The 22,191-nt window shown below is 55.0% G+C and overlaps 3 protein-coding genes across 6 annotated transcripts; all 3 read left to right on the forward strand.

Annotated features, from left to right (window-relative positions):
• Nucleotides 1–626: 626 nt before the first annotated feature.
• Nucleotides 627–5,474, forward strand: SNX12 (sorting nexin 12). Its single transcript, XM_066334028.1, has 4 exons — nucleotides 627–837; nucleotides 2,345–2,440; nucleotides 3,127–3,251; nucleotides 3,688–5,474. Exons 1-4 carry the CDS (start codon nucleotides 673–675, stop codon nucleotides 3,788–3,790), a joined length of 489 nt encoding a protein of 162 aa, XP_066190125.1. The 5' UTR covers nucleotides 627–672; the 3' UTR covers nucleotides 3,791–5,474.
• Nucleotides 5,475–5,567: 93 nt separating this feature from the next.
• On the forward strand, nucleotides 5,568–9,396 carry LOC136370551 (NAC-alpha domain-containing protein 1-like). 2 transcript variants are annotated; one of them, XM_066334027.1, is made up of 8 exons: nucleotides 5,576–6,277; nucleotides 6,354–6,518; nucleotides 6,858–6,989; nucleotides 7,328–7,441; nucleotides 7,966–8,057; nucleotides 8,712–8,784; nucleotides 8,980–9,051; nucleotides 9,221–9,396. In XM_066334027.1, exons 1-8 carry the CDS (start codon nucleotides 5,713–5,715, stop codon nucleotides 9,226–9,228), a joined length of 1,221 nt encoding a protein of 406 aa, XP_066190124.1. In that variant the 5' UTR covers nucleotides 5,576–5,712; the 3' UTR covers nucleotides 9,229–9,396. The 2 variants fall into 2 exon arrangements, 1 of the variants encoding a protein (XP_066190124.1); XR_010745197.1 differs by lacking the exon at nucleotides 9,221–9,396 and having other exon boundaries at nucleotides 5,568–6,277; nucleotides 7,328–7,393; nucleotides 8,455–8,784.
• Nucleotides 9,397–10,869: 1,473 nt separating this feature from the next.
• On the forward strand, nucleotides 10,870–20,695 carry SLC7A3 (solute carrier family 7 member 3). 3 transcript variants are annotated; one of them, XM_066334021.1, is made up of 13 exons: nucleotides 10,870–10,990; nucleotides 13,364–13,772; nucleotides 13,969–14,127; nucleotides 14,215–14,392; nucleotides 14,494–14,606; nucleotides 15,458–15,680; nucleotides 15,858–15,997; nucleotides 16,077–16,179; nucleotides 16,464–16,675; nucleotides 17,316–17,482; nucleotides 17,756–17,864; nucleotides 17,971–18,199; nucleotides 20,026–20,695. In XM_066334021.1, the coding sequence occupies exons 2-12, from the start codon at nucleotides 13,403–13,405 to the stop codon at nucleotides 18,102–18,104; spliced, it is 1,908 nt and encodes a 635-aa protein (XP_066190118.1). In that variant the 5' UTR covers nucleotides 10,870–10,990; nucleotides 13,364–13,402; the 3' UTR covers nucleotides 18,105–18,199; nucleotides 20,026–20,695. The 3 variants fall into 3 exon arrangements, with proteins under 3 accessions (XP_066190118.1, XP_066190119.1, XP_066190120.1); XM_066334022.1 differs by lacking the exon at nucleotides 10,870–10,990 and adding an exon at nucleotides 11,753–11,868; XM_066334023.1 differs by lacking the exon at nucleotides 10,870–10,990 and adding an exon at nucleotides 11,912–12,556.
• The last annotated feature ends 1,496 nt before the right edge of the window (nucleotides 20,696–22,191 follow it).

Raw genomic sequence — 22,191 nt, forward strand, 5'->3', positions numbered from 1 at the left:
ATCTCAGAGCGCGCCGCGCACTCCGGGTCGGGTGGAGAGCGCTGCTCCCTCCGCCATCCCGTCACGGATGGAAGCCCATTTCCGGGACACGCCCTGGCGTAAGGCGTGATGGGTTTGCGTTCCGATCTGCCCGTCAGAGCCGCGGCAACCATGTTCCGGGGCCTCGCGCTCCCGGCGCTGTAGAGCGTCCGGGGCTGGCTACGCTCCAGACGCTGTACGACGCAGTGCCTGCCCCGCGCCCCGGTTTTCCAGCTGGGCGCCCAGCGCAGCTGCCTCAGCCTCTGGCCCTGCCCTGTCCCGCGGGGGCCTGCTCGGGACAGCTCAGGCGACGCGGAGTAACTCCCGGGAGCAAGCCTGCCATGCAGATTCCGGGGCGACCCGAGCGAGCCCCGCGGGCTGAATAACCTCTGCGCTTATGCAGGGGGCGGCCGCGCGGAGGCGCTGTCAGGACTGTGGCTGAGCGGCCCCGAACCCTGAATATCTACTACTTGATGCAGGCTTTGTACAGGCGCCGTGCTGCGATGCGCGGTTGGGGTGGCGGCTGAGGGGCCCCGAACCCTGGATAGCAGCCGGTTTATGTAGGCGGCGGGCGGGCCCCGTGCGGCTATGCGCGGGCGGGGAGGGCTGCGGTAGCGGGCGGGGCGGGCCGGGCGGGGCGGCGGCGGCACCACCATGTCGGAGGCGGCGGTGGCGGACACCCGGCGCCTCAACGCGAAGCCGCAGGACCTCACGGACGCGTACGGGCCGCCCAGTAACTTCCTCGAGATCGACATCTTCAACCCACAGACCGTGGGCATGGGCCGCGCCAGATACACCAGCTACGAGCTCCGCATGCGGGTGCGGCCCCCGTCGGGCCTGCGGGGCTGGGCTGCCCGGTGTGCGGTTGTGCGGCCCGGGGAGGGGCGGCAGCGCTCGGGGCGCGGTGGCTGAGGGACGGCGGGCGGGTAGGACCGAGCTGGTGCCGCTGTAGAGCAGCAGGGGACGGAGAAGGCGATGCCCCGGGCAGCGCCGGGCTGGGGCGAGCAGCGCGCCTGCGGGGCTCAAGGTCAGAGCTGATGGGCTCGCCGGGGCCGCTCGGCATCCAGCTGCGGCTGGTGCGCACAGGGACACGGAGGTGCTGCATCAGCAGGCTTCTGCGCTCGTCCCTTCGCTGGAGCCCCGCTGGGTGGTTGCTGAGCAGGGCATGGCTGCACGTAGCTGCTTATCTCAAGCAGGGGAGGAGAGCTGGGTGGCAGTATCTTGGGACATGCTCACGCTGTAGGCTGGCTGCTTTATCAAGAGCCCATGCACACCCAGGAGTGTGCATAGCAGGCTAAGCAGGGTTCTCTTCACTGGGCTTTAAGTCAGCTGAACTGGGGATCCCTTCACAGCTCTGTGTGTGATAGATGGGGAAAGTAAAACTGAGTTTCCCGTAAAACAAGCTCCCTTTAGCATGTGTTGTGATGCTGATTTGGCTTTTGCCTGTATCGTAATTTAACTTCTCAGTCTTAACTGCCTTTCAGAAAAATTGCTGTGTGCTTTTTGCTACTCTAGTGCTTGGCTCCCATCAGCCTGCAGGTGGCAATGGGAACCTCTTAGTCCCACTGAAACCAGCAGAGATGCTCTGAAAGCAGCTGCAGGCCTTATTTTACAGGCCTTATAAGAACACAGTTAATTGTGTTGTAGTAATATCTGAGTACTGCCCATCAGGAGGTTTTGCTACCCAGTTGTTGGAATGATTCAGGCTGTGTTCATGGGGTAAAGGTGAAGTTAATGCAGCTGTCATTTGTTGGACTCCAGTGACAGGGGAGAAAGGTGAGGAATTGTTGCACATTCCTCTAGTGACACAAGATGGGCATGAAAAGCCTGCTGGGTAGGTGCTCTGTTTTGGGAGAAGACTGTAGATGAGGTCTGGCCTAGAACAGTTGCTGAGGCAAGCTTGCTTCAGTTGGTTCTTCCATGGAGACGCCAGTGCCAGGTCAGATGTTCTTTTGCTTTGCAGGCTGCTGTGAAACTCTCTTGTAGATCACTTCAAAATGGAGTAAACTTGGGGGGGAAAAGAAATCATTATCCTGACAGTCATATTGTCAGCACTGGTTCCAGTGTATGCCCCTGGAAAGGGGGTATGTTCCAGAAATAGTCACTCAAGAGAGAGGGAGTGGCTGGCACTGAGTAGACTGGGTCGCTTGGATCTGAAGGATTTTGGTGTTTGTGCTGTCCTGAGTAAGGAAGTGGAGTATTCCCATCATTCATCCTTCTCAGGAGGTGTGATTTTTCTCAGTGCAGCTTCAGGTTTCAGTTACATGTTGAAATACTGTGTGGCATCCAGAGCAACCTGCAAATTAACTGCTTTGCTTCATTATAGACAAACCTCCCCATCTTCAAATTGAAGGAATCATGTGTGAGGAGACGATACAGTGACTTTGAGTGGCTGAAGAATGAGCTGGAACGAGACAGTAAGGTGAGGCCTGGCTCAGACCCCTCTATTCCTTAAGCCAGTTGCAGCAATAATCTTGAGATTCCCAAGGAGAAGCTGTGGTGGTCGGTGTTGCGCCTCAGACAGCTCAGGAGGTTAAATTCAAGGGTTAAACTGATGTTCCTTTACTCTAGTTTGGTGCAAGGAGAAATCCCAACCAGGTACTCTCAAGGGGTCACAAATGCACAAAAGTTTACTGGCAAAAATACAGAAAATTAAGGAATTTTGGCAAAGCAGCAAATACACTTCCAAAACACTTACTATAACATTACTTAGCATCCATTAACTTAGCATAAACTTACCCCACTTAACTTAGAAATCTTTAAAACTTTAAGTTGCTATGTTACTCAAAAATTTCCTTGAAAAGAGGATTAGAAGGAGAAGAAAGAAAAGGTACAGAAAAACACTCATAGCTACCAAGTCCTGGGATGCTAGCTCTGGGATGAGGGATGGAGCTTTTCACTGTCTTGCCCTGATCTGCCACCAAACACACACACAGGCATTTGCCAAGCATCCCAAAACGTTTTGAGACATGAAACTTACCCAGTCTGTGACAGTGAGCACCTTCTTGGACTCTGTGCATGTGGTGGCACTGGAGATGAGCATCAGACAGCAAAGGATATCTGCTTGCAGGTGGCTGTTCTGCTCATGGGGTGATTGTGTGCTTTCAGATTGTAGTTCCACCGCTGCCTGGAAAAGCTTTGAAACGACAGCTTCCCTTCCGAGGAGATGAAGGCATCTTTGAGGAGTCCTTCATCGAGGAGCGGAGACAGGGCCTAGAACAGTTTATTAACAAGTAAGCTTGATGTCCTGGCTTTGCTGTGTCCTGCCTTTTTAGCTGTTGCTGGGCTCTGGGTTGACTGTGAGAGTCTTGAGTCTTAACCTGCTGCTGGCAGGTGCCAGTGCTGGAGAGTGGTGCCTGCAAGCTGCTTAATGAAACTGGAGCAAGTCCTGCCCTGAGTGGGGGTTGTGCTTTGTGCTCTCTCCTGAGAGTGTAGTGAGTATTAGCAGAACAGCTGTGCTACAAGGACCTACCAACACGGTACTGTTGGTTCAGGGAACAGCCTGTGCTCAAGCACCTCTTACTGGTCCTGTTGCAGAGTGACGCATGACCTTGGGCTGAGGGTGGTGCAGATGTGCTGAGCTGGCTGCCTGACTCCCTCCTACAGACATCAGAGGTGTGGGGGTCTTGGAGGCAGCTGTGCTAACCTTCACATCTGATTTTCTTCCAGAATTGCTGGACATCCACTGGCACAGAATGAGCGCTGCTTACATATGTTTCTGCAAGAGGAGACTATTGATAGGAATTACGTCCCAGGGAAAGTGCGCCAGTAGCAGCACCTGGCACTGTCTTCCTCCATTCCACCCTCCCTCCTGCAAAAATGACATTTATTTTTACACTAAATCTGTCTTCTCTGAACCAGCTTTTCCTCTCTTGAACCTCCCAGTTTGTTCAGTATTTTTCTCTTTTGTAACTGGCAGCAGTTTGTTCTACTGGGCTGTGGTCGTGGCCTAAAGATGTGAAGATTTATGCAAGTGAGTGCATTGTCCCATGTCTAGAGGCAGATGTGGATAGGTGTGGAGCAGGAGCTTGCTAAAGGCATTCTGGTGTAGGAGCTGCCTTTCTCCCTGTACAGGAAGGTATGAGATGACCTTCACTCCCTTGTCTGTGCAGCCCCAAGCATCTCTGCAGGAGACTTTGAAGAATAGCAGTTGTCATGTTGGTCAGTGATTATATCAGGTATTAGAGTTTTAGTAAGGTTTATCCAAACCAGTGAGTAGGTGCCTGGGTGTGTCAGTCTGTCATCCACCCCATTCACCCTGCATGAAACCCCCATTCTTCACTGTCTGGAAGTGCTGAGACCCAACACCTACTCAAACCCCGCTATCAGCCTCCTGCATTACAGACCTGTTTGGTGTATTTGTGCCCCCTCCTTTCTAAGGTGCTGCTGGCAGCTTGAGGGGTTTCCATCCCGTGTGCTCTCATGATGCTCTGTGTGGGCCATTTGGCACGTGGAAGATGGGCTAGTCTGGGCTGTAGCCACGTGTGCTGTGATGCGTTGGCCCAGAGTTTAAGAAACACCACAGCCTGCTGTACCGTGGGCTCCTGGGCTGGTGTTGCCTGCAGCATCCTGCTCGGCTGAACCTAGTGACCTTATCCTGGGCTCCAGCTGCTGGGAGGAGCAGATGGTATGGCTGAGGAGGAGCAAGAGAAAGCTGGTAGGAGCAGCTGTAGGATGCATCCGTGAGGGCTGCCACAAGAGGACCCCAGCAGTGGGGCCGGAGTGAGGCCACCTCTCCAGAAAAGGACAACAGAAAATGGGTCAGTCAGTCCTAGGTTAGACATTTGCTTACAAAGCAAGAAAAGTAGCAATGGCTCTTTGTGTGTTCTCCCCTGTTCTGCAGTGAGCTAGGCAGTCACTTGTGTGGAAGTGAGAACATGCAGCTGGTCAGGGAAGTGTTCAGAGCTTGAGGGGACAATGAGGCTGTGACTTGCTGCAGCATAAGTGTCCTTTGGAGGCTCCCCCAGCTGCCGCAGCTGTGATGAGTGAGGTTGGGCCTCAGCTCAGGGGCTCCTCAGGTCAAGCCTGGCTGGTTTATAAGCGCTTGGTCACTTTGTTGTGGCACAGTTGAGCCTTGGAGCACAGGCCTACAGTGGATGCCCTCCTGTTCCTGCCAGGCACGTTTCCCGAGGCCTTCCCAACGTCTCCTCTGTTTTCTGGTGAGGAACTGGCACTGCTGGGTGAGAGGTGGCTCTTGGGGAGAAGTCGCTGAAAGCGCGAGGGAGATGCTCCGGGGGCTGGTTCGGCGCAGGAAGGGCCGTGGGGCAGCGCGGAGCCTGGTGCCGGTGGAGGCGGCCGCGGCCTCGGAGGGGCTCGGTCCCCGACTCCCGCTGCCGCCGTCGGGCTCGGGGCGGCTCCTTCCCCTGCCCTGCGCGGGGCTGCCATCCATCCAGCTGTCTGCACCCTGTCCAGTGTAACGTCCCGGTGCCGTTCGCATTAAACCACTGTGAAGCCAATTGTCTGCCTGGTCCTGGGGGCTGCCGGGACGGGGGAACAACCGGGAGAGAGGGGCCGGGAGAGCTGCCGGACGGAGCGGGCACCGGCGGGGCGGGGCGGGGGAGCGGCCGGGAGAGGCCGGACACGGGCGGGGCAGGAGAACGGCCGGAACAGAGCGGGCACGGGCGGGGCGGGCGCACTGCGGACGCGGGTGAGGCTCCCCGGTTCTCTGGTTCTCCCCGGCGGTACCGAGGCGCGATGTGGGGGTCGGAGCCGCCGGCCGCTTCTGGTTCGCCGGACTGCCCTGACCTGCTGCAGCACGTCCAGGCGCTGCACTCGCCGGCCACCCCGCTTTACCTCAGCTTCTTCAAGGAGGAGTGTTCCGCCATCGCCGCCCGCCTGCGCCTCGGGGCGGCCGCGGAGCGCTCGCCGGGCCTGGGGGAACTCAGCGCGCTGCAGCCCGAGCTCGCCGGACCCGCCACTTCCACGCCGCTGCCCAGCCCGAGCCACGGGCGGGTCCCGGACTCGAGCGTGGGCGATTGCGAGGCCGCTGCCGCCCCTGCCCCTGCTGGCCTGAGCCTGACCCCAAGGGAGCCCAGGTGCCTCCCGCAGCCGGCGGCCGGCGATGGCCCTGGCGCCCGCCCCGCTCGGTCGTGCGCCCAGTCCCGGCGGGCGCGGCGCGGCCCCGGCACCTCAGCTCGCTCCCCGGGCCGCGGCTGCTGCAGGCTCTCCCTGCCCCGCGTACGAGCCTCGCTGGGGCTGCAGCTCCCCGCTGCCGGCACAGGGCGCGGCGCCTGGGAAACGCGGCTCCTCCGGCCCCCAGGTAAGCGGGGCCACGGCGGGCGGCCTCGGCACGGCCACCGCCCTCCCGGCGCTGCAGAGCCCTCTCTCTCCTCCAGGGACCAGGCTGAAGCTGACGTCGCCTGCCAGGTCCAGGCTTCGACATGCCAGCGGGGTTTCGCCGCAGGCACAGCCTTCCAGCATTCCCAAACCCACCCCACGGGACAGAGGGATTAAAAATAATTCTGCACCTGCCAGTTGCCCCACGCGAAGCAGAGAAACACGTGGGTTAGGGTGCTGCATCGAGAAGGGGAAGGGCTTGCGCTGCAGCCTGGCTGGGGACAGGGAGTGAGGAATGGGGTGTCCGTGGGAGCAGCACAGGTCCAGGGGCCTAGGAACTATTCCTATACCCCAAGGGATGAGTTAACATTGTCTGGCCTCCTGCCAGTGTGGACTTGGCAGCCTGTTTGCTTTGGAGCCTTCACCCCCTACTGTTGTGGGGTCATGGGGTACTGGGGCCTGTTCACCATGGGCAGGCAGCCTGAGGGAGCCCGGGGCTGCCTGATGACGGTGAGATGGAGTCAGTTGGGAATAACAGCCTCTATGCTTACTGTCCACTACAGCTGCTGTCAAGGTTGGGAATCATAAAAAGCCCTCCTCAAGGCTCTCTACAGCAATTCCTACCGTGGCTTCCCGCTCCTCACTGCGGCCTCCAGGAAAAGTGCTTTTGTCCAAGCGTGTTTGCCTCAATAAAGGTGAGTTTTGGCAGAACCTCTGCTCAGAGGCTGCAGAGTCATGGGAGAGGGGTGCTGCTGCTGTGGGAAGAACGCTCAGGTCTCGGTTGCAGGGTCAGAGCTGATACTGGGGAAAGGATTGGGGAGGGGACTGTATGTGCTTGGGCTCAGAGGAGGGGAGGTGAAGTGCAGAGCAAGCAAGGCTAGGTCAAGGCCTTTCCTTTTTTTGCTGGAGAGTTATCCACTAAAGAGCCTGAACAGATCTGGTGCTCGAGGCTCATTCATAGGAGAGGGAGAGGCCATGGTCAGTCAGGGCATTCTTTTAGCAGGGGTTGATGCTCTTTATGTTCCTTTCCTAGGTCTCACTTCAGGATCAACTACACAGGAGCTGGTGTGCAATAGGACCCAGGAGCTGAAGGAAAATGGTGAGAGCAAAGAAAGGCTGGTTGCAGCAAGTAATGTCTTGGGAGCAGGTGACCAGTATAGAGATGTAGATTTTTGTCTTGTGTTGGGGGGAGTGTGGAGAAACGTGGGCAGCTGCTTGTTGGGCAGCACTGCTCCCCAGAAGGGCCCTGGCTGACCAGGTATGCTGAGGGTGCTCCAGCCTGTGCTGCAGGCAGGGGGTGCTGCCTTCGAAGGAACTGCAGCTGTGCAGCCTGCAGTCCTGAGCCCAGCAGAGGGAGAGAAAGCAAGGAGGCTCTCTCCATTCCGCTGGGACAGCCCTGTCCCACCCTGCCCGGGCAGTTGCCTGCCCTCACTGTGAGAGCAGACTCCTAGCAGGAGCCCAGAGCTGCTGGGAGCAAGGCCATGCAGGAGCACCTTCTCCCAGCAGCACCCATACAGGCCAAGCCAGCAGCAGCTGTTGGGCTGGAAGTGCTGGGAGACTTCTGACTCTCTTGGACAGGTTCTGTCCTTCCCTGATCTGGAGCAGCTCAGTGGCCAGGTTGAAGTGTGGCTGAGGATGGCAGGTTTCTAGTGCTGTTACCTCTCTTCACAGGTAAAACTGACCACACATGGGTGTGGGTGGAGTCCTCTTTGTCCAGTAAGTTAGGCCCTGGCCTGACTTCAGGGTGTGAAGATGCTAAGCAGGTAAGAGCCAGCTGTGTCCTGTCACCATGGAGCACTGTTCAGTCTCTGGCTTGGGCCTGCTATGCCATAGGTGGGAGATGATGAGACCTGTCACCTGCCATTCTGGCTGGCACTTGAGCTGTTTTAGCCTTTCCCTGAGGTTTACACAAGACCATAGGCATTTTTTGCATGGCTTTACCCCCCCTCTGTGATCAGGGGATTGCAGGCTTCTGTCCAGTTAGATTTCCTAAGGGCCTTTTGAAACATCCAAACTTGCTATGGCTTGTTTTATCATTTTTATATGTCCTGACATATAAAACATAGGACATGGCCCCAGGATGGGATGTGCAGAGCCTGCAAGATGAATCTCCAAGTTAGGAAATTACCTACTTGCAAAATAAATTTGTGCATTTTCCAGCAGTTTTAGGGCTCTTCACTCTGTCGCTGCAGTCAGCAGAGCATTCCTGTTTCCAGAGGTGCTGGCAGATGCTCACTACAGCAGTTCCTTTGCCAGGCACCACTCCTGTGATGGACGTGATGGCAGTGGCCCCCAGTGTGCTGGGCTTGGAGTGTTGGATGGGCTGCAGTGCTCCTCCAGAGGATGGGCTGTGCTGTGACTCTGTTGCAGTGGGGGTGACAACTCCCAGCATCACACTTGCACCCTCCTCTTGCCAGTCTGCAGGTGATCAGCTGTCCCAGGAACTGGAGCGTGTGAAGAAAGAGCTGGAGCAAGTGAAGGGCGAGCTTGGTATGTGGAGCTGGCTGTTTTGAGGACTGCAGGACACCTGCATTGTACCTGGAGCCCAGGGCCTGCAGCTCCATGGGAATGGGGCTGGCTTCATGTTTAGGGGGTAGAGCAGGATCTCAGCTGCTGCCCTAGAAAGTCTTTGTGTGAGGTATTTAGGATGGGCTGAGCACATGCCTTCTTGCCTTCTGTTTGCAGCTGTGAAGACTGCCCAGTGCAAATCCTATCAGCAGACAATCTCCTTCTTGCAGGCTCAGCTCAGAGCAGCAGGTATGTTCCCTCACTGTGGTGGGCCCTCACTTCTGGGCAGGCTCCAGTGATCTCTTGCTGGTGTAACTGAGGGCTGGAAGGTGTGAGGGATACAGCTCATGGCCTTTCCCAGGGGTCAAGTGCTGAGTGCCAGAAGCATTACTGCTTTGATGTTGCTGTTGCTTCCTAGGGATCTGAATGAAAGATGCAGCAGTGGTGACCTGGGGAGAGACTGACAGCTGGGACATGGGGACAGACAACAGCCATTGTCCAGCTGTGTGAGCCTCTGGGCCAGTGTTATATGTGCAGCTCTTAAATGAATTAATTTTGTAACTCCTTGTATGTAAAATAAAGGTGTCTTTTGCAGTGGTGCTTACTGTCTGCTTGTGTAGAGGTAGTGCCCAGTGCTGCCCACTGATCCCCAGAGTACTGGGTGAACAGGGCAGGTCTTTGCTTGGCTATGGCTGGTTTTGCTCTGCCAGTGATTTGAGATCTGTTACAAGGAGGAGCTGGGTGCTGGCGGATGGAGGTACAGTGTGGCTCTGGGGAAGCATTTCTGGACAAAACTGATGCTTCCAGGTGGGGATGCTTGGATGTGTGGTGGGGGTGGGCAGCTGTATGGGCAGGTTTCTTCCTTAGACCACCTTCATGCTGGATGTGGGAAAACCCAATGCTGGCTGATGGCATATTAGGCTTCTACAGCCTTTGGCCATTTATTACTGATTTATTATCAGTGACTAGGAGCAGGTAGTGGGAAGCAGTGCTTGGGACTCAGTCCAGTCCCTCACTGTTCCTGCATGCCAGCACTGGGACCCCTTGCTCTGCTGCCCTCTTTCTGTGGTCGGTTGATGCAGGCACCTTGTTGCACTTCCTTGTATCTGAGCGAGAGAGTCCAGTTGTCTGGTGCTGGCAGTGTCCTGAGGTTGAGCTGATTGAGGCCAGCCTCTTCCTGCTCCTTTGTTATTTCTGGCTGGTGTTCCTGGAGTGAACATTCCTGCCTTGGAGTGTGCATTCAAAGGTAGCCCACGTCCCTTCCTGAGGCAGCTGCCCTGGACTGTGCAAGGGGGTGGCTGCACAGGCAGGGAAGCTGTGTCAGCTATCTCCCACCCCTGCTTGGCATTTAGTTGCTGGGGCAGGTCCAGTGCTGGCATAATCTGCAGCAGAGAGCCCCAACATGCTACGTGTTCCCTGTACATGCATGGTGAAGATAACTTCTTCATGCAGGTACTGAGGGAGTTGACTAGAAAAGGTGGCCTTGTAGATTTATTGTTTGTAAACAGAGAGGTACTTGTGGGTGAAGCTGGACTCCATGGTCCTTATGGGTCCCTTCCAATCTGAAATATTATAATGCTTGAGTTGTGGAAGGTGGTGGGGGCATCAAAGGACTGATGTGGATCTATTTCTGCAGGGCTTCTGGCCCCCTTTATGGGCTGGAGCCATCTCCTACCTTCCTTTGGTGCTGGCTACATGTGCCTTGCCACTGTTTGCCTTCGTGCTGCTCCTTTGGGACGTGCACTTAGCTTCTTCCGTGCCTCTTCCCTGCTTCCAGCCCTCGGCCTATGCTGCTGGATCATGAATGATGGCAGTGGAGAGCAGTAAGACTGGGAGGAGAGGGTGGGACACTGGGATGACACATGTGGGAGCTGGAGACGTGTTCTGGTGCCCTGATGCTGCTCCCTTCTGGAAACTGCCTCCCAACGCCTTATGTCGCAAGTTTTCTGGAAATAGACAAATCATGTAGTCTGCCCCCTCACTATTTTAGGTACTCAGGATCTGTTTGTCTGGGACAGGGCGACCCTGCTTGGAGTCCTGCTGTGCCCGTGGTGCTGCTACCCTGCCCAAGAACACTCTCGGCGATGGTGCTGCCCAGCTGTGTCCTTGCCTACAGCCGGCAGCCCTGGAAGGAGTGTGGAATGTCTGAGTAGTAACAGCCATGCTGCCTCTTGGACTTCGTCATGGGGTAAGGGAAGAGAGGCGTTGCACTTCCTCGATTCCGAGAAGCGGGGGCAGAGCTGGCGTCACTGCTAGTTAGAAGCATGAGCTTCTAACTAAAGCATGAGTTCTAAGTAAATGAGTGTTTCCCATCCCCCATTTGACCTCCCCGGAGGATGGAGGGGGGTACCTGCCTAGCGCTCCTGCTGGCTCTGCTTCGCTCTACAAGCGACTATAATGCATTTTGCCTCAAATAGCAGCGCCGGAGCAGGGTATTGCCAGTGATGCCGACGAGGGGCTGGCTTAGCTCTCTTTAAGCTGCCACTTTGAGCGGGCGCTCACGACACGCAGACACTGGATTACATCAGACGCGGCCTGCTCAGGGGCGGATCCGGAGAGGATGGCGCTCTTCGCTGCCTCTCCTGGTGCCGAACAGTTCTCCAAAGACTGGCGTTTCCCATCACTTGGCTGCCTGCTGCTCCCAGAACCGAGGGGGCTGTAGCGGAGCATACGGTGGTCGGGGTAGAGTCACCCCACAATGCGCGGGCTGAGGTCCGCTCGCAGCCCCTGCAGCGAGGGGAAAGGCTTGGGGCAGGCTCTTCTCACGGCAATCTGGGGGAGGGACCCTCAAGTGCTCCCTCCCAGGCCTCACCCGCAGCTGCACTTGTCACTTGGAATTCCAGTGAATTCACATTTTCTGCGCGAATCTGCCCGCGCGCAGCTTTGCAGGAGGCGGGGCTGGCGCCTTCTCCCTGCCCCGGTTGCTAAAGGCTTGTTGGCGCCTGCTGTTGGTATTAACCCGTCGTGAGCGAAGTTCATCCCCCTCTATGCTCTCGGCCGCGGCGGGAAACGGAACTGAGTTCGGCTAAAGGGGATCGCAGGCGGGTGAGCGGAGCCGAGCCGCAGGTGAGTGGCGGCAGCGGAGCGGGGAGGGCTTGGCGGACCCATGCGCTGTTGCATCAGCTGCCGCCGGCCGCACGTGGTTGGACCCGCTGCGGCCCCCCGCTCGGATTCTGCCCTAGCCGGGCCATCGCCGGGCTCCGGAACAGGACGGAGCCTGACCGGCACTCCTTGGGACCAGAGATGCCCCCGAGGGGGCTGAGGCCGAGGTACCGAACTAACAGCTTCCCGCAGCTACGCCAAGTCGCGGCGGGATGCGATGGCTACCGGGTAGAGGGAGGGTGCCCGGTACTTTGCTTCTCCTTTACCCGTGCGGATCTCGAGTCGGGTACTGGAAATACTTGGAACAATTGAACAGCGCTGGGAAAGGCAGCTAGAGTTTTCCAGGCGGTGGCTGAGGAGGGTACTACTGCTGGGCCACTTGTTGCACTTGGGGTCAAGGCTGAATGTAACATGTGCCAGCTCGGGAGGAGGTTTATCAAGAAGCCGAATAGTTTGCTGTCCTGATACGGGGAAACAGCCGAGTTGGTGGCTGCCGCTGTGATCCTGATAGTCCTTCTCTATGGAAAAGGGTCACAAAGTTATCCTTGTGTTCTTAGGCTTAGACATGTAGTGTGGCACGCGGTCCTGGGCGCAGGGATGGAGTGTGCTCGCTTTCCCAATGAAGGGAGATGCCAGCAGGGAGAAGATACTGGTGGGTGGATGATTCAGTGCTGGGCTGAGGTGCCAGGTGTGGCCATGGGCATTGGGAACCACTTTCCTTGCAGCTTCTCTGTGCTGGATGCCTGCTTCACAGGTTGATCATCTTCAGAGCTTTTTGGGGATAGGTGGCTGCTGTGAGCAAGAGGAGTGGGGATGTCACACATGCAGGGTGATTACAGCCTGCAGAGCTTGCAGACTGCTCAGCAAGCACTGTTAGCAGGCAAGGGGTTTGCACTGGGGACCCGTGCCGTGTCCGTGTGTTTATGCATCCCTGTAGAGAATGTGGTGCATAAGCCAAAAGCAAAATAGTAATGGCTGCATCAAGTAAGTGAGCCCAGCTAGTCATATCCTGTGCTGGAGGAATTCTTTGTCATCACTGCTGCCGTGCACACCCATGTGCTAGGCTGGAGGAATGTGCAGGCAGTCAAATTTGGGCTAAAGGATCTCCAGACTGCCAAGCCTGGGAAACAGTTGGCAAGCTTTGGGATGTGCCTATAAGCTCTATGGTTGAGACCACACAGGGCTTGAGCAATGAGCATTTCCCATCATGAACTGACTGGCTTCATCCCTGCATGACTCATTGTCCTGGTGCAAGGGCTGTGCAGGCAGGGGATGTGCAGCCCCGCAGTGCCTTGGGGGGTGCCACCACCACGGTCTCTGACCAACCAGTGTGGCAGGGGTGTGGTGCTGATGGGTGAGCTCGGAGCAGGCTGCCGTGGGCATCACTGCCTACTCTGCCCGTTGTAGTGCCAGTCCTGCCTGAAGGACACTGAGCTTCATATTTCCTTTCTCTTGCAAGGGCTTTTGACCAGCTGAGCCTCACTGAGGAGAAGGCAAGATGTTTGGGGAAAAAATGACCAGTTTTGGGAAGAAGCTGATCCGCCGGCGCATGGTGGACCTGAGCTCCGATGACACACATTTTGCTCGCTGCCTCTCCACACTGGACCTTGTATCCCTGGGTGTGGGCAGCACACTAGGGGCTGGTGTGTATGTGCTGGCTGGGGAGGTAGCCAAGGAGGTGGCTGGTCCCTCTATCATCATCTGCTTCCTGGTGGCTGCTTTCTCATCTATACTGGCTGGACTCTGCTATGCAGAGTTTGGGGCCCGTGTCCCTAAGGCCGGCTCTGCGTACCTCTACAGCTACGTTACCGTTGGTGAGATCTGGGCTTTTATAGCAGGATGGAACCTCATTCTCTCCTATGTGATAGGTACGAGGCCAGGCACCAGGCGTGGGGCTCCTTCCAGCACTGTGCTGGAAGCATGGGGGGCTTCTGGGGGCAGTGTGTGGTGCTGTAGGGGGCAGGGTGTGGGGTTGGGTCAGTAGGGAGGTGGGTACTCAGGTGTGGGTGGCTGGTGTCAGTCTGCCCTGGGCTTAGACTAATGCACAGATTTGCCATCAACCAGGTACGGCCAGTGTGGCTCGAGCCTGGAGCGCAGCATTTGATAACATCATTGGCAACCACATCTCCACCTTCTTCGCCAACAAGACCTCAATGGATGTGCCAGGAGTGCTGGCCAAACAGCCAGACTTCTTTGCTGTAATCCTGATTCTGCTGCTTACTGGTGGGTGTGCAGGAGAGTGGCTCAATGGTACTGTGGGTGATGGCGTGGGAGCCTGATGGTCCCCACTCACCTCTTCTGTCCCCACAGGACTGCTGGCTTTTGGTGTCAGTGAATCTGCCCTTGTGAATAAAATCTTCACGGCTGTGAACCTGTTGGTGCTGAGCTTTGTTATCATTGCTGGTTTCATCAAGGGAGACATCAAGAACTGGCAACTTTCAGAGAAGATCTGTGTTAACTGCACGCAGCCAGAGTTACCGGATGACATGTAAGTAGAGCAATTATGCCAGGCCAGGATCTGACATAGGGCAGGCATAGGCCCTGCTGTCCCTGCACCTCATGGCACCTGCTTTCCTGCATTTTTTCCAGGAAACAAGGTTTTGGCTATGGTGGATTTTTCCCCTTTGGACTGGAAGGTGTCCTGACTGGTGCTGCCACCTGTTTCTACGCCTTCGTGGGTTTTGACTGCATTGCCACCACAGGTATTGCCTTGGGTGAGGGTGGCATGGGCATTTTCCCTGCACAGCCAGCAGCTGGCTGGGAGCTGATGGGGAGGATGCTACATGATGTGGGAAAACAGCTGGTCTCACCACTTTTGGGAAGTTCCCCTGTGGAGTTTGTGTCTTCAGCTGGGCCAGACAAAAGGGCTCAGAGCCTGCCCTGCCCCAGGAAAAGTGGCTCATTACACCACATGGTGGGAGCAGGGCTGCACCCTGCCTGTGCAGGCAGCTCCCAGAGCAGCAGGGATCCTTTTGACTGCTGAGCTGAGCCTGTGACAGTGCTGGGAATTACTGGTGTCTCCTTGTTATTTCCCAGCCTCAAGCAGACTTTTTTCAAATGACTGGGTTCATGCGAAACTGCTGCTTCCTGAATTACAGGCAGCTCTCTTGATTTCCTCTCATTACCCCAGAAATCTACTTAGTGGGTGGCTGGTACAGGCTGTTCTGCCTTACCTCCCTGCCTGTGCCACCCTGCCTCCAGGGACTGCTCAGAAGCCTCCTCCTTTCCTCTGGAAGTACAGTGCAGCACATCTTTGCAAAGCCGAGGCACACATTCAAGGAGGACCTCCATTCAACAGGCTCTGTAGGGGGAGGGAGCTGCTGGTGGAGTAGAAGGGCTGGCATGGCCAGAGGGCTGCAAGCCCAGGCTGCCAGGCAGTTCCATTCCTTCTACCAGTGCAGCAGCATGGCCAGGGTCCCCTCCTCTCCAACAGCTTGCTGCTCCCCAGTCATGTGCTCCCATGGAAAGTCCCTGCTCTGGCTCATCCCCTGAGGGTACTTGCCCCATACTGTGCCATGGAGTGGGGCACATGGGGCCTCTTGTGTCTCGACAGGGGAAGAAGCCAAGAACCCACAGCGCTCAATTCCCATTGGCATCATTGTGTCCCTCCTCATCTGCTTTGTGGCTTATTGCGGTGTCTCTGCGTCCCTGACGCTCATGGTGCCCTACTTCTACCTGAACAAGTACAGCCCACTACCTGAGGCTTTCAAGGCGGTTGGCTGGGAGCCCGCCCGCTACGCCGTCGCTGTTGGCTCACTCTGTGCCCTCTCCACCAGGTAGGACTGGCTCTGTTCCTGGTGCTGCTTGGCACAGCACAAGGACCGGTAGAATTCATCCTGGCTGGGCTGGGGATTTGCTCTGTCCAGCTGCTGTCCTGCTCCTGGCACAAAGCCGATCCCTTCCCCTTCTGGGTGGTAGAGGCAGGCAGCTTGCTGAATCTCTCTCCATGGCAGCTTGCTGGGCTCCATGTTTCCCATGCCCCGAGTGATCCACGCCATGGCAGAGGATGGGCTGCTCTTCAAGTTCCTCTCCCGGATCCACAGTGGCAGAAAGACCCCTGTGGTGGCTACATTTATCTCAGGGTTATTCGCAGGTAAGGCTCCTGGCCGCCTCCTCACTCCCAGCCCTGTGGTGGTCTGGAGCTGTGCTCATGCTGCATGTCCTCCTTGCAGCGGTGTTTGCCCTCCTGCTTGACCTGAAGGACCTGGTGGACCTCATGTCGATCGGCACACTGCTGGCCTACTCCCTGGTGGCGATGTGCGTGCTCATCCTCCGGTGCGTGACTCCTCGTGTGTGGTGGTGCCCAGGGTGGATGTTCTTTACATCGTCCTGGGGGCTTGTAGCCACTTTTTTTTTCCAAGGGCATGCAGCCTGGGGCAGCATCAAGCCCCCAAGATGGAGGCTGCTGACCAGAGCCTGTGGGTGTCTCTGGGCATATCCTTGGAGTGGCTGTCGTGGGGTCACTGCCGGAGCAGCAGGGATATGAAGCTGCTGCCCACTCCTCCCTTTGGGCTAGGAAGTTCCTTGGGCTCTGCTGCAAGCTTGTCTTACCTGCTCAGGTACCAGCCCAAACAGCCAAACTCCCCGAAGGCGATGGAAATGCTGGAGCTGAATGGGAACAAGGAGGAGACAGTGATCATGAACCCGACCATCACTGCTGCCAGTGCCCAGCACAAAGAGACATTGTCCCTGGCGATGCTCTTCAACCCCCCTGGGGACACCCCCACTGTGCTCTCGGGGCGAATTGTCTATGTCTGTGTCACTATCATCGGTGAGTGAGTGGGAATTGGTGGCTGGTGTTCCCTCCTGCCAGGGGCTGGAGTGTTTTGGTGTGTCCCTACAGAGCTGGGAAGGGATGGAGAACATGCCAGGCAGAGGAGAGGGGCCAGGCTGCCAGTCACTCTTGGCAGTGCTAGGAGATGCTGAACCCTAAGCAGGATGTCAGGTGCAGGGTACAGCTGTGGTTTGGGGTGCACAGGCATTGTTGGAGGACATGGGTGCTAAACTGGGGATGTGCAGGTGGTCATGGGAGATCCCTGTGATGAGCCTGACCCATGCTGGCCACCAGCAAGGGCAGTCCCCAGCCCCTTGAGAGTGCTTGGGCTCAGCCAGCAAGGTTTGATCTGTCTATCAATGGCTCCATTGTACAGCCAGAATGGGGTGGCTCAGCCAGGTCTGGGTAAGTGTCAGAGCTGAGTCCAAGCCCAGCCAGGTGCAGGCTCCCTGCAGCTTGCTGGTCTGAGAGATGCCTCCAGCAAAGCACTTTCCTAAGGTTTTGGGGTGGGTGTTAGAGACAGCGGGTGCTGGACCTGACCAAGAGGGGTGGGTGCCTCAGCCCAGCTGTTGGTGAGGCTCAGAGCCCCAGGGAGGCCAAGTGCCATGCAGTCCCCTGACTACCCCCTCTCTTGCAGCTGCACTGATCACAGTCATCTGTGTGGTCCTGACCCTCAAGGTGGCTGCGCTGAAGGATGCCGATGTGGGCTGTGTTTTGGCTCTGGTGGTGCTCCTCGTGGTTCTGCTCGTTGTCACCATCATCATTTGGAGGCAGCCGCAGAGCAATGCACGGTTAAACTTCAAAGTGAGTGCAGCCCCCTGCATCTTGGTGTCTGCACCCCACTGGACTCTGTGAGGATCTGGGCATTGCAGGGGCTGCCAGGGATTGCTGCCAGGCAGTCAGCAGGAAAACCTAGAGCCCTGAAATGCATCTCTCTGAGGTGCAGTCCCCAGTGTGGAAGTGGTCGAGTGCTCAGGGCTGTGGCAGGGAGGGGGTCCTTCCGTTGGCCAGTAGCATCCTTGAGGCCAGCCTGATCACTCAAGGCACAGCTGACACAGCTCTTCTTGTCCCTTGCAGGTACCTTTCCTCCCACTCCTGCCAATCTTCAGCACCTTTGTTAACGTCCTGCTGATGGTCCAGCTGAGTGCAGGCACCTGGGCGCGGTTTGGTGTCTGCACTGTTCTGGGTAGGTGTCCTGCAGTGGGGAGTGCAGTGCCCATAGGTCTCTCCTGGAGATCTGTTAGTGCTCACAACCCACCATTGTACATTTCACTATGCAAATTGTCTTGCAGGTTTTATTATTTACTTCACCTATGGGATTTGGAACAGCGTGGAAGGGAAAAATGCAGAAAAAGCTTGTGCCACAGTAGAAAAGCCTCTGCACCATCCTGGACCAGACCTCAGCCCTGAGGCTGCTGCAGTCTGAGGGTCTGGGGACCAGCACTCCATGGACCTCTTTGCCACTTTGGGACAAGATCATGATCCAGAGCATACATCCATCCATTCCCTCTCCTGCAGAGAGTGAGTCCCAAAGTGAAGTACTATGGCCTGAACAGCAGGCCCTGAGCCAAAGCTGACCTAGGATGAATGTTCCAACCAAATGTTGTATGTTTCCTCTCATTAACGACGTATTGTTGTATGTGTTTATTTATTGGCAAAACGTGTTCACCTTCCTGTATTTAGAAACAGGATAAGACCACATCTGGCTTAATTAGGTGTAGGATCAAAGACAACTCTCTTCCTTGAGCCCTGGCCAGGCTTTGAGAGAAAGCTGGCAGGAAAATGAAATTAGAAATTATGTCAGCTGGTTTGTTTATCAGTGTGAAAGCTGAATCAACTGTCACAGCAGAGTGGGGAAACCTTGTGGCCTGCAAAGGTGGAGGCACTGCAGGAGTTCCCAGTTACTGCCATGAGTCTCCAGTCCTTGGCTGTGACAGCTGCCCCCTACAACTGATGTCTCTTGGACTTGGATGATGTATCTTCATTGGGTGATGTATCTTTCTCAATCACTGTAGGCATTCTTTTGTAACAATGATTAGCATAGCTCAGCTTATCCCTTTGTAATTCTTTGCTCATGGTTAGGTGCCTTGCTTAGTTTATCCTTTTGTGAATCTTTGCAGTTTTACATCATAGCAAATACCACTGTTCCTTAAGTTGGTGTCTGTGTCTCTGACCCTACCCACCAGCAAAACAAAATCAGAGTTGTCAGCAGAGTCAGAACAAACTGTTGCTTTTGAAATGTAAATGAAAGGAATCGGTCCTGAAATTCCCAGAGGGGAAGACCTTCCATATAGTTCACTGGCCCTCAAGTGGAGGACCATGTGAGCAGTGGGGAAGTCAGTTAAAAGAAGCTGAACTGCTGGATGTATTGAAATGCATCCAAAAATCGCATGCTGAAAAAGGAAAAGAAATTGTGGGTTTGGGAAGGCATGGATGGATTTTGTTAACAGTATATCAAACAAAACACCAATAGAAGGAACAGTTGCTGAAATGCTTTAAGATGGAGTGACAGATATGAGTTCCAGAATCAAATTGTAATGCTAAATGCCAAAATAAGCTGCTTGCTGATAATAAGTTGGATTTACCAGACTTGCCAAGAAGGCTGCAGTTTGAGCAGCTCAGTAAAAGGAAAGGAGGGGGCAAGTGGATCACAAGAAAATGCATGGAGTGATTGCAGAGGTGGATGTGCGGTGGGATCCTGATAAATGGAATGGAGGTACTGGATTCTGTGGATTCTAATGAGGTTGGTTCCCCAGATGAATTTGTAGATGTGAAACCAGCATGGAGATGAAAGGTGGAGTTAGATGCTAAGGGTCAGCAGGTCAGAAGGGATACTCATTATACACAGCATGAAGTAAATTAAATATTTGAACAGTTTAAGCAAAGACTGGGGAACCTGTTTTCTCTTGGATAGTGTGCTTGCATGACCAGGGAGCATCAGGGATAACCCTAGACTCAGAAGACTTAGTTTAGTTTTGAACTTGGATTCTTCTGTGCAGAGTGCATTTTGGAATAACATTCACAGTAGTAATTTGTTAGCTTTGGCTACTTTGGATGTAATACTAAATACCCAACAGAAAATGATTGGCCAGGATCAGAAAGTCAGAGGTACACTTGGTGAGATTGTATACAATGAGATGCCTGAGAACCTCTTGTGATTTTGTAGATAATGGTTCTGAAGATACAAGTAGTCACTCCAATATTTGTGCCTGTAACTTTATAGCAATGACAGGGGTTTAGTTATTTATTCTTTTATATTTTTTTAAACAAAGTTTTTTAGTTTTTTACCTCCTGTTAGATCCTGTCAATTTTTGGAATCTAACTGTACCCTGATTGAACACTTGCAGCCTACTCCCATTGGTATGAACTGGTACAACACACAGATCTGAGGCTTGCTGAAACAAGCCCAGGAGAATGGACAAAAGATTTTGCTGTCCATCATGGCACGGCAGAAATCCTTCATGAGATGGAGCGGGTGAAGAAAGATGGAGAACATAGATGGTGGGATGATCTTCCAGGATGGGTTGCCTGGAGCTACCAGAATTCTCAAATGAGTGCTTCACCCTGGTGTTGTTTTATTGATGATAATCCTTTTGCTTTTTGTTCTGATAATTGCATTGTATGTTAAGGTTTGGATGATTATGAAACAACCAGTTTACCAGCTACCTCCACTGATAGTAGACAATCCAGTCGGTACCAAAGCATGAAATGTTCTCAAGCTCTGTTTGGATATTGTGGAGCTTGAGTAACTACAGTCACAGGGTGTATTATGTAGGAAAATGACTGAGAACTCTGTGGACAGATAACTGGGGCTACAATTAGAGGAAGCTGAGGACTTATAACAGTATAGAAACTACACAGTATTCTGCAATATGTTGTCTGTGTCTGACTATGCTGTTTGATGTCAAGATCTTGCTCAAGTGTTTGTGAAATGTCCTCAGTGTAGCTGTACTTGTGTCCAACCTCATCTACCTTTCTATAATTTTAAAATCTAGTAAATTAAATGTTTTTCAGTGATTTTTTTTTCTGTTGATCTTGTTTCATCTCCTGTTACTGGCCTGCGGTCATGGGGCCCTCAGCAGGACCCTGTGTTCCCACTGGGCTGGGTGCCAGTGCAGAACAGTGCTTGGTCCCAGCCAGCTGTGCTGGGTGACATCCCTGCCCAAAACCTGCCAGTTGGAGCCACCAGTCCTCGCCCTGTCCCCTGGGACAGTGGGCCTGTGAACCAGGAGCTGTGAAGCAGTGCTTCAAACCAGCTCCACCCAGTGCTGCTGGTACCTGGGGGTTCAGGAAAGCAGCCTGTCATGGTCCTGCCTTTCAGGCCCTATGCAGGGAGGGGTTGTCACCGAGTTCCAGAGCAGTGGATACAGTAAAGGCCTTGGAAATGATACCTCCTGGAGGCACCAGCAATGGTCTGCAGAGGAAGCCTGACCAGAAGCTGGGCTGCATCCATGAGAGAAGATAATTTTCAAGATTGTGGTCTGGTCTTAATCAGACCTGACATAAGTATCCAAAAAAAAAAAAAAAAAACAACCAACCCTAATTTAAGACAGATGGACTGTTCTTGGTTTTGGCATCTCTCACTGTTTATTGGCAGTGGTGCAGGTCACTGCACGCTCAGCAGCAAGGTACCCACACCATCAGCTCTGCTTGGCCCCTGAACTGGAGCTTTGAGCCCTGCCCCAGAGCTGTCCCTGCAGGAAAAGGGGCTGTGGCTCCTGCTCTGGCCCCACAGCAGGCACTCACTGCCCATGTCTCAGGCTGGGGTGCCCTGCCAGAGCCTCAGGTTCCTGCACCTAGGTGCAGGTGACTCTTTGGGTGCTGCCAGCCCTCCTAGTGAGGCTGGTGCCTCAGTGTGCCATGGTGGTTTCACCACCCCAGCTCGTGGGTATCTTCTGGCCAGGGGCAGCACATGGATTCCTGCTAAGCCCTGAGCTTGCTGTGTCCTCATGCACCTAGTTCCAGATTCCCCAAGGCTAGAGGGCAATGGGCCTGTGACACAGCTGCACTGTCTCTCCCTGACGTGGCACTCCCTGTGCCTTTGTCTGTATCTCTGTCCCCCATGTGCACATCCATGTCCATTTGTGGGTCTGTTTGTGCCCATGGGCACATCCCTGCCTGGTTACAGGCCATCCCACTGAGCTTGGCCATCCCATCCCGGGCATCAATTGGGACTGATAAAGTTTGGGGCCTAGAGCAGGGTTATGGAAGCTCTGGACAGCTTCCACCATGGCAGCTCAGCAGGGAAAGCAGCTGTCTGGCAGCCACCAGTCCATGGTAGTGAGGTGGGTTGGGGAGTCAGTGCCACTCAGCCATGGGTACAGCAGCCCTGTTCACCCCCAGGCTCTGGGCCAGGCATCCTGTCCTTGGCTACCAGCGTGTGGAGGCTCTGCACACTCACTCTGAGGGGTCCCTGTCTTCCTCTCCGTGCAGATAGCACAGCTTCCAGGGATGGCACCACATCCTCTGCTGGGTAGCACCTCTGCCTTTCCCAGGCTGTGCTGGTGTTACTG

This window comes from Sylvia atricapilla, chromosome 21, assembly GCF_009819655.1.
Source record: "Sylvia atricapilla isolate bSylAtr1 chromosome 21, bSylAtr1.pri, whole genome shotgun sequence".
Lineage (NCBI taxonomy): Eukaryota > Metazoa > Chordata > Aves > Passeriformes > Sylviidae > Sylvia > Sylvia atricapilla.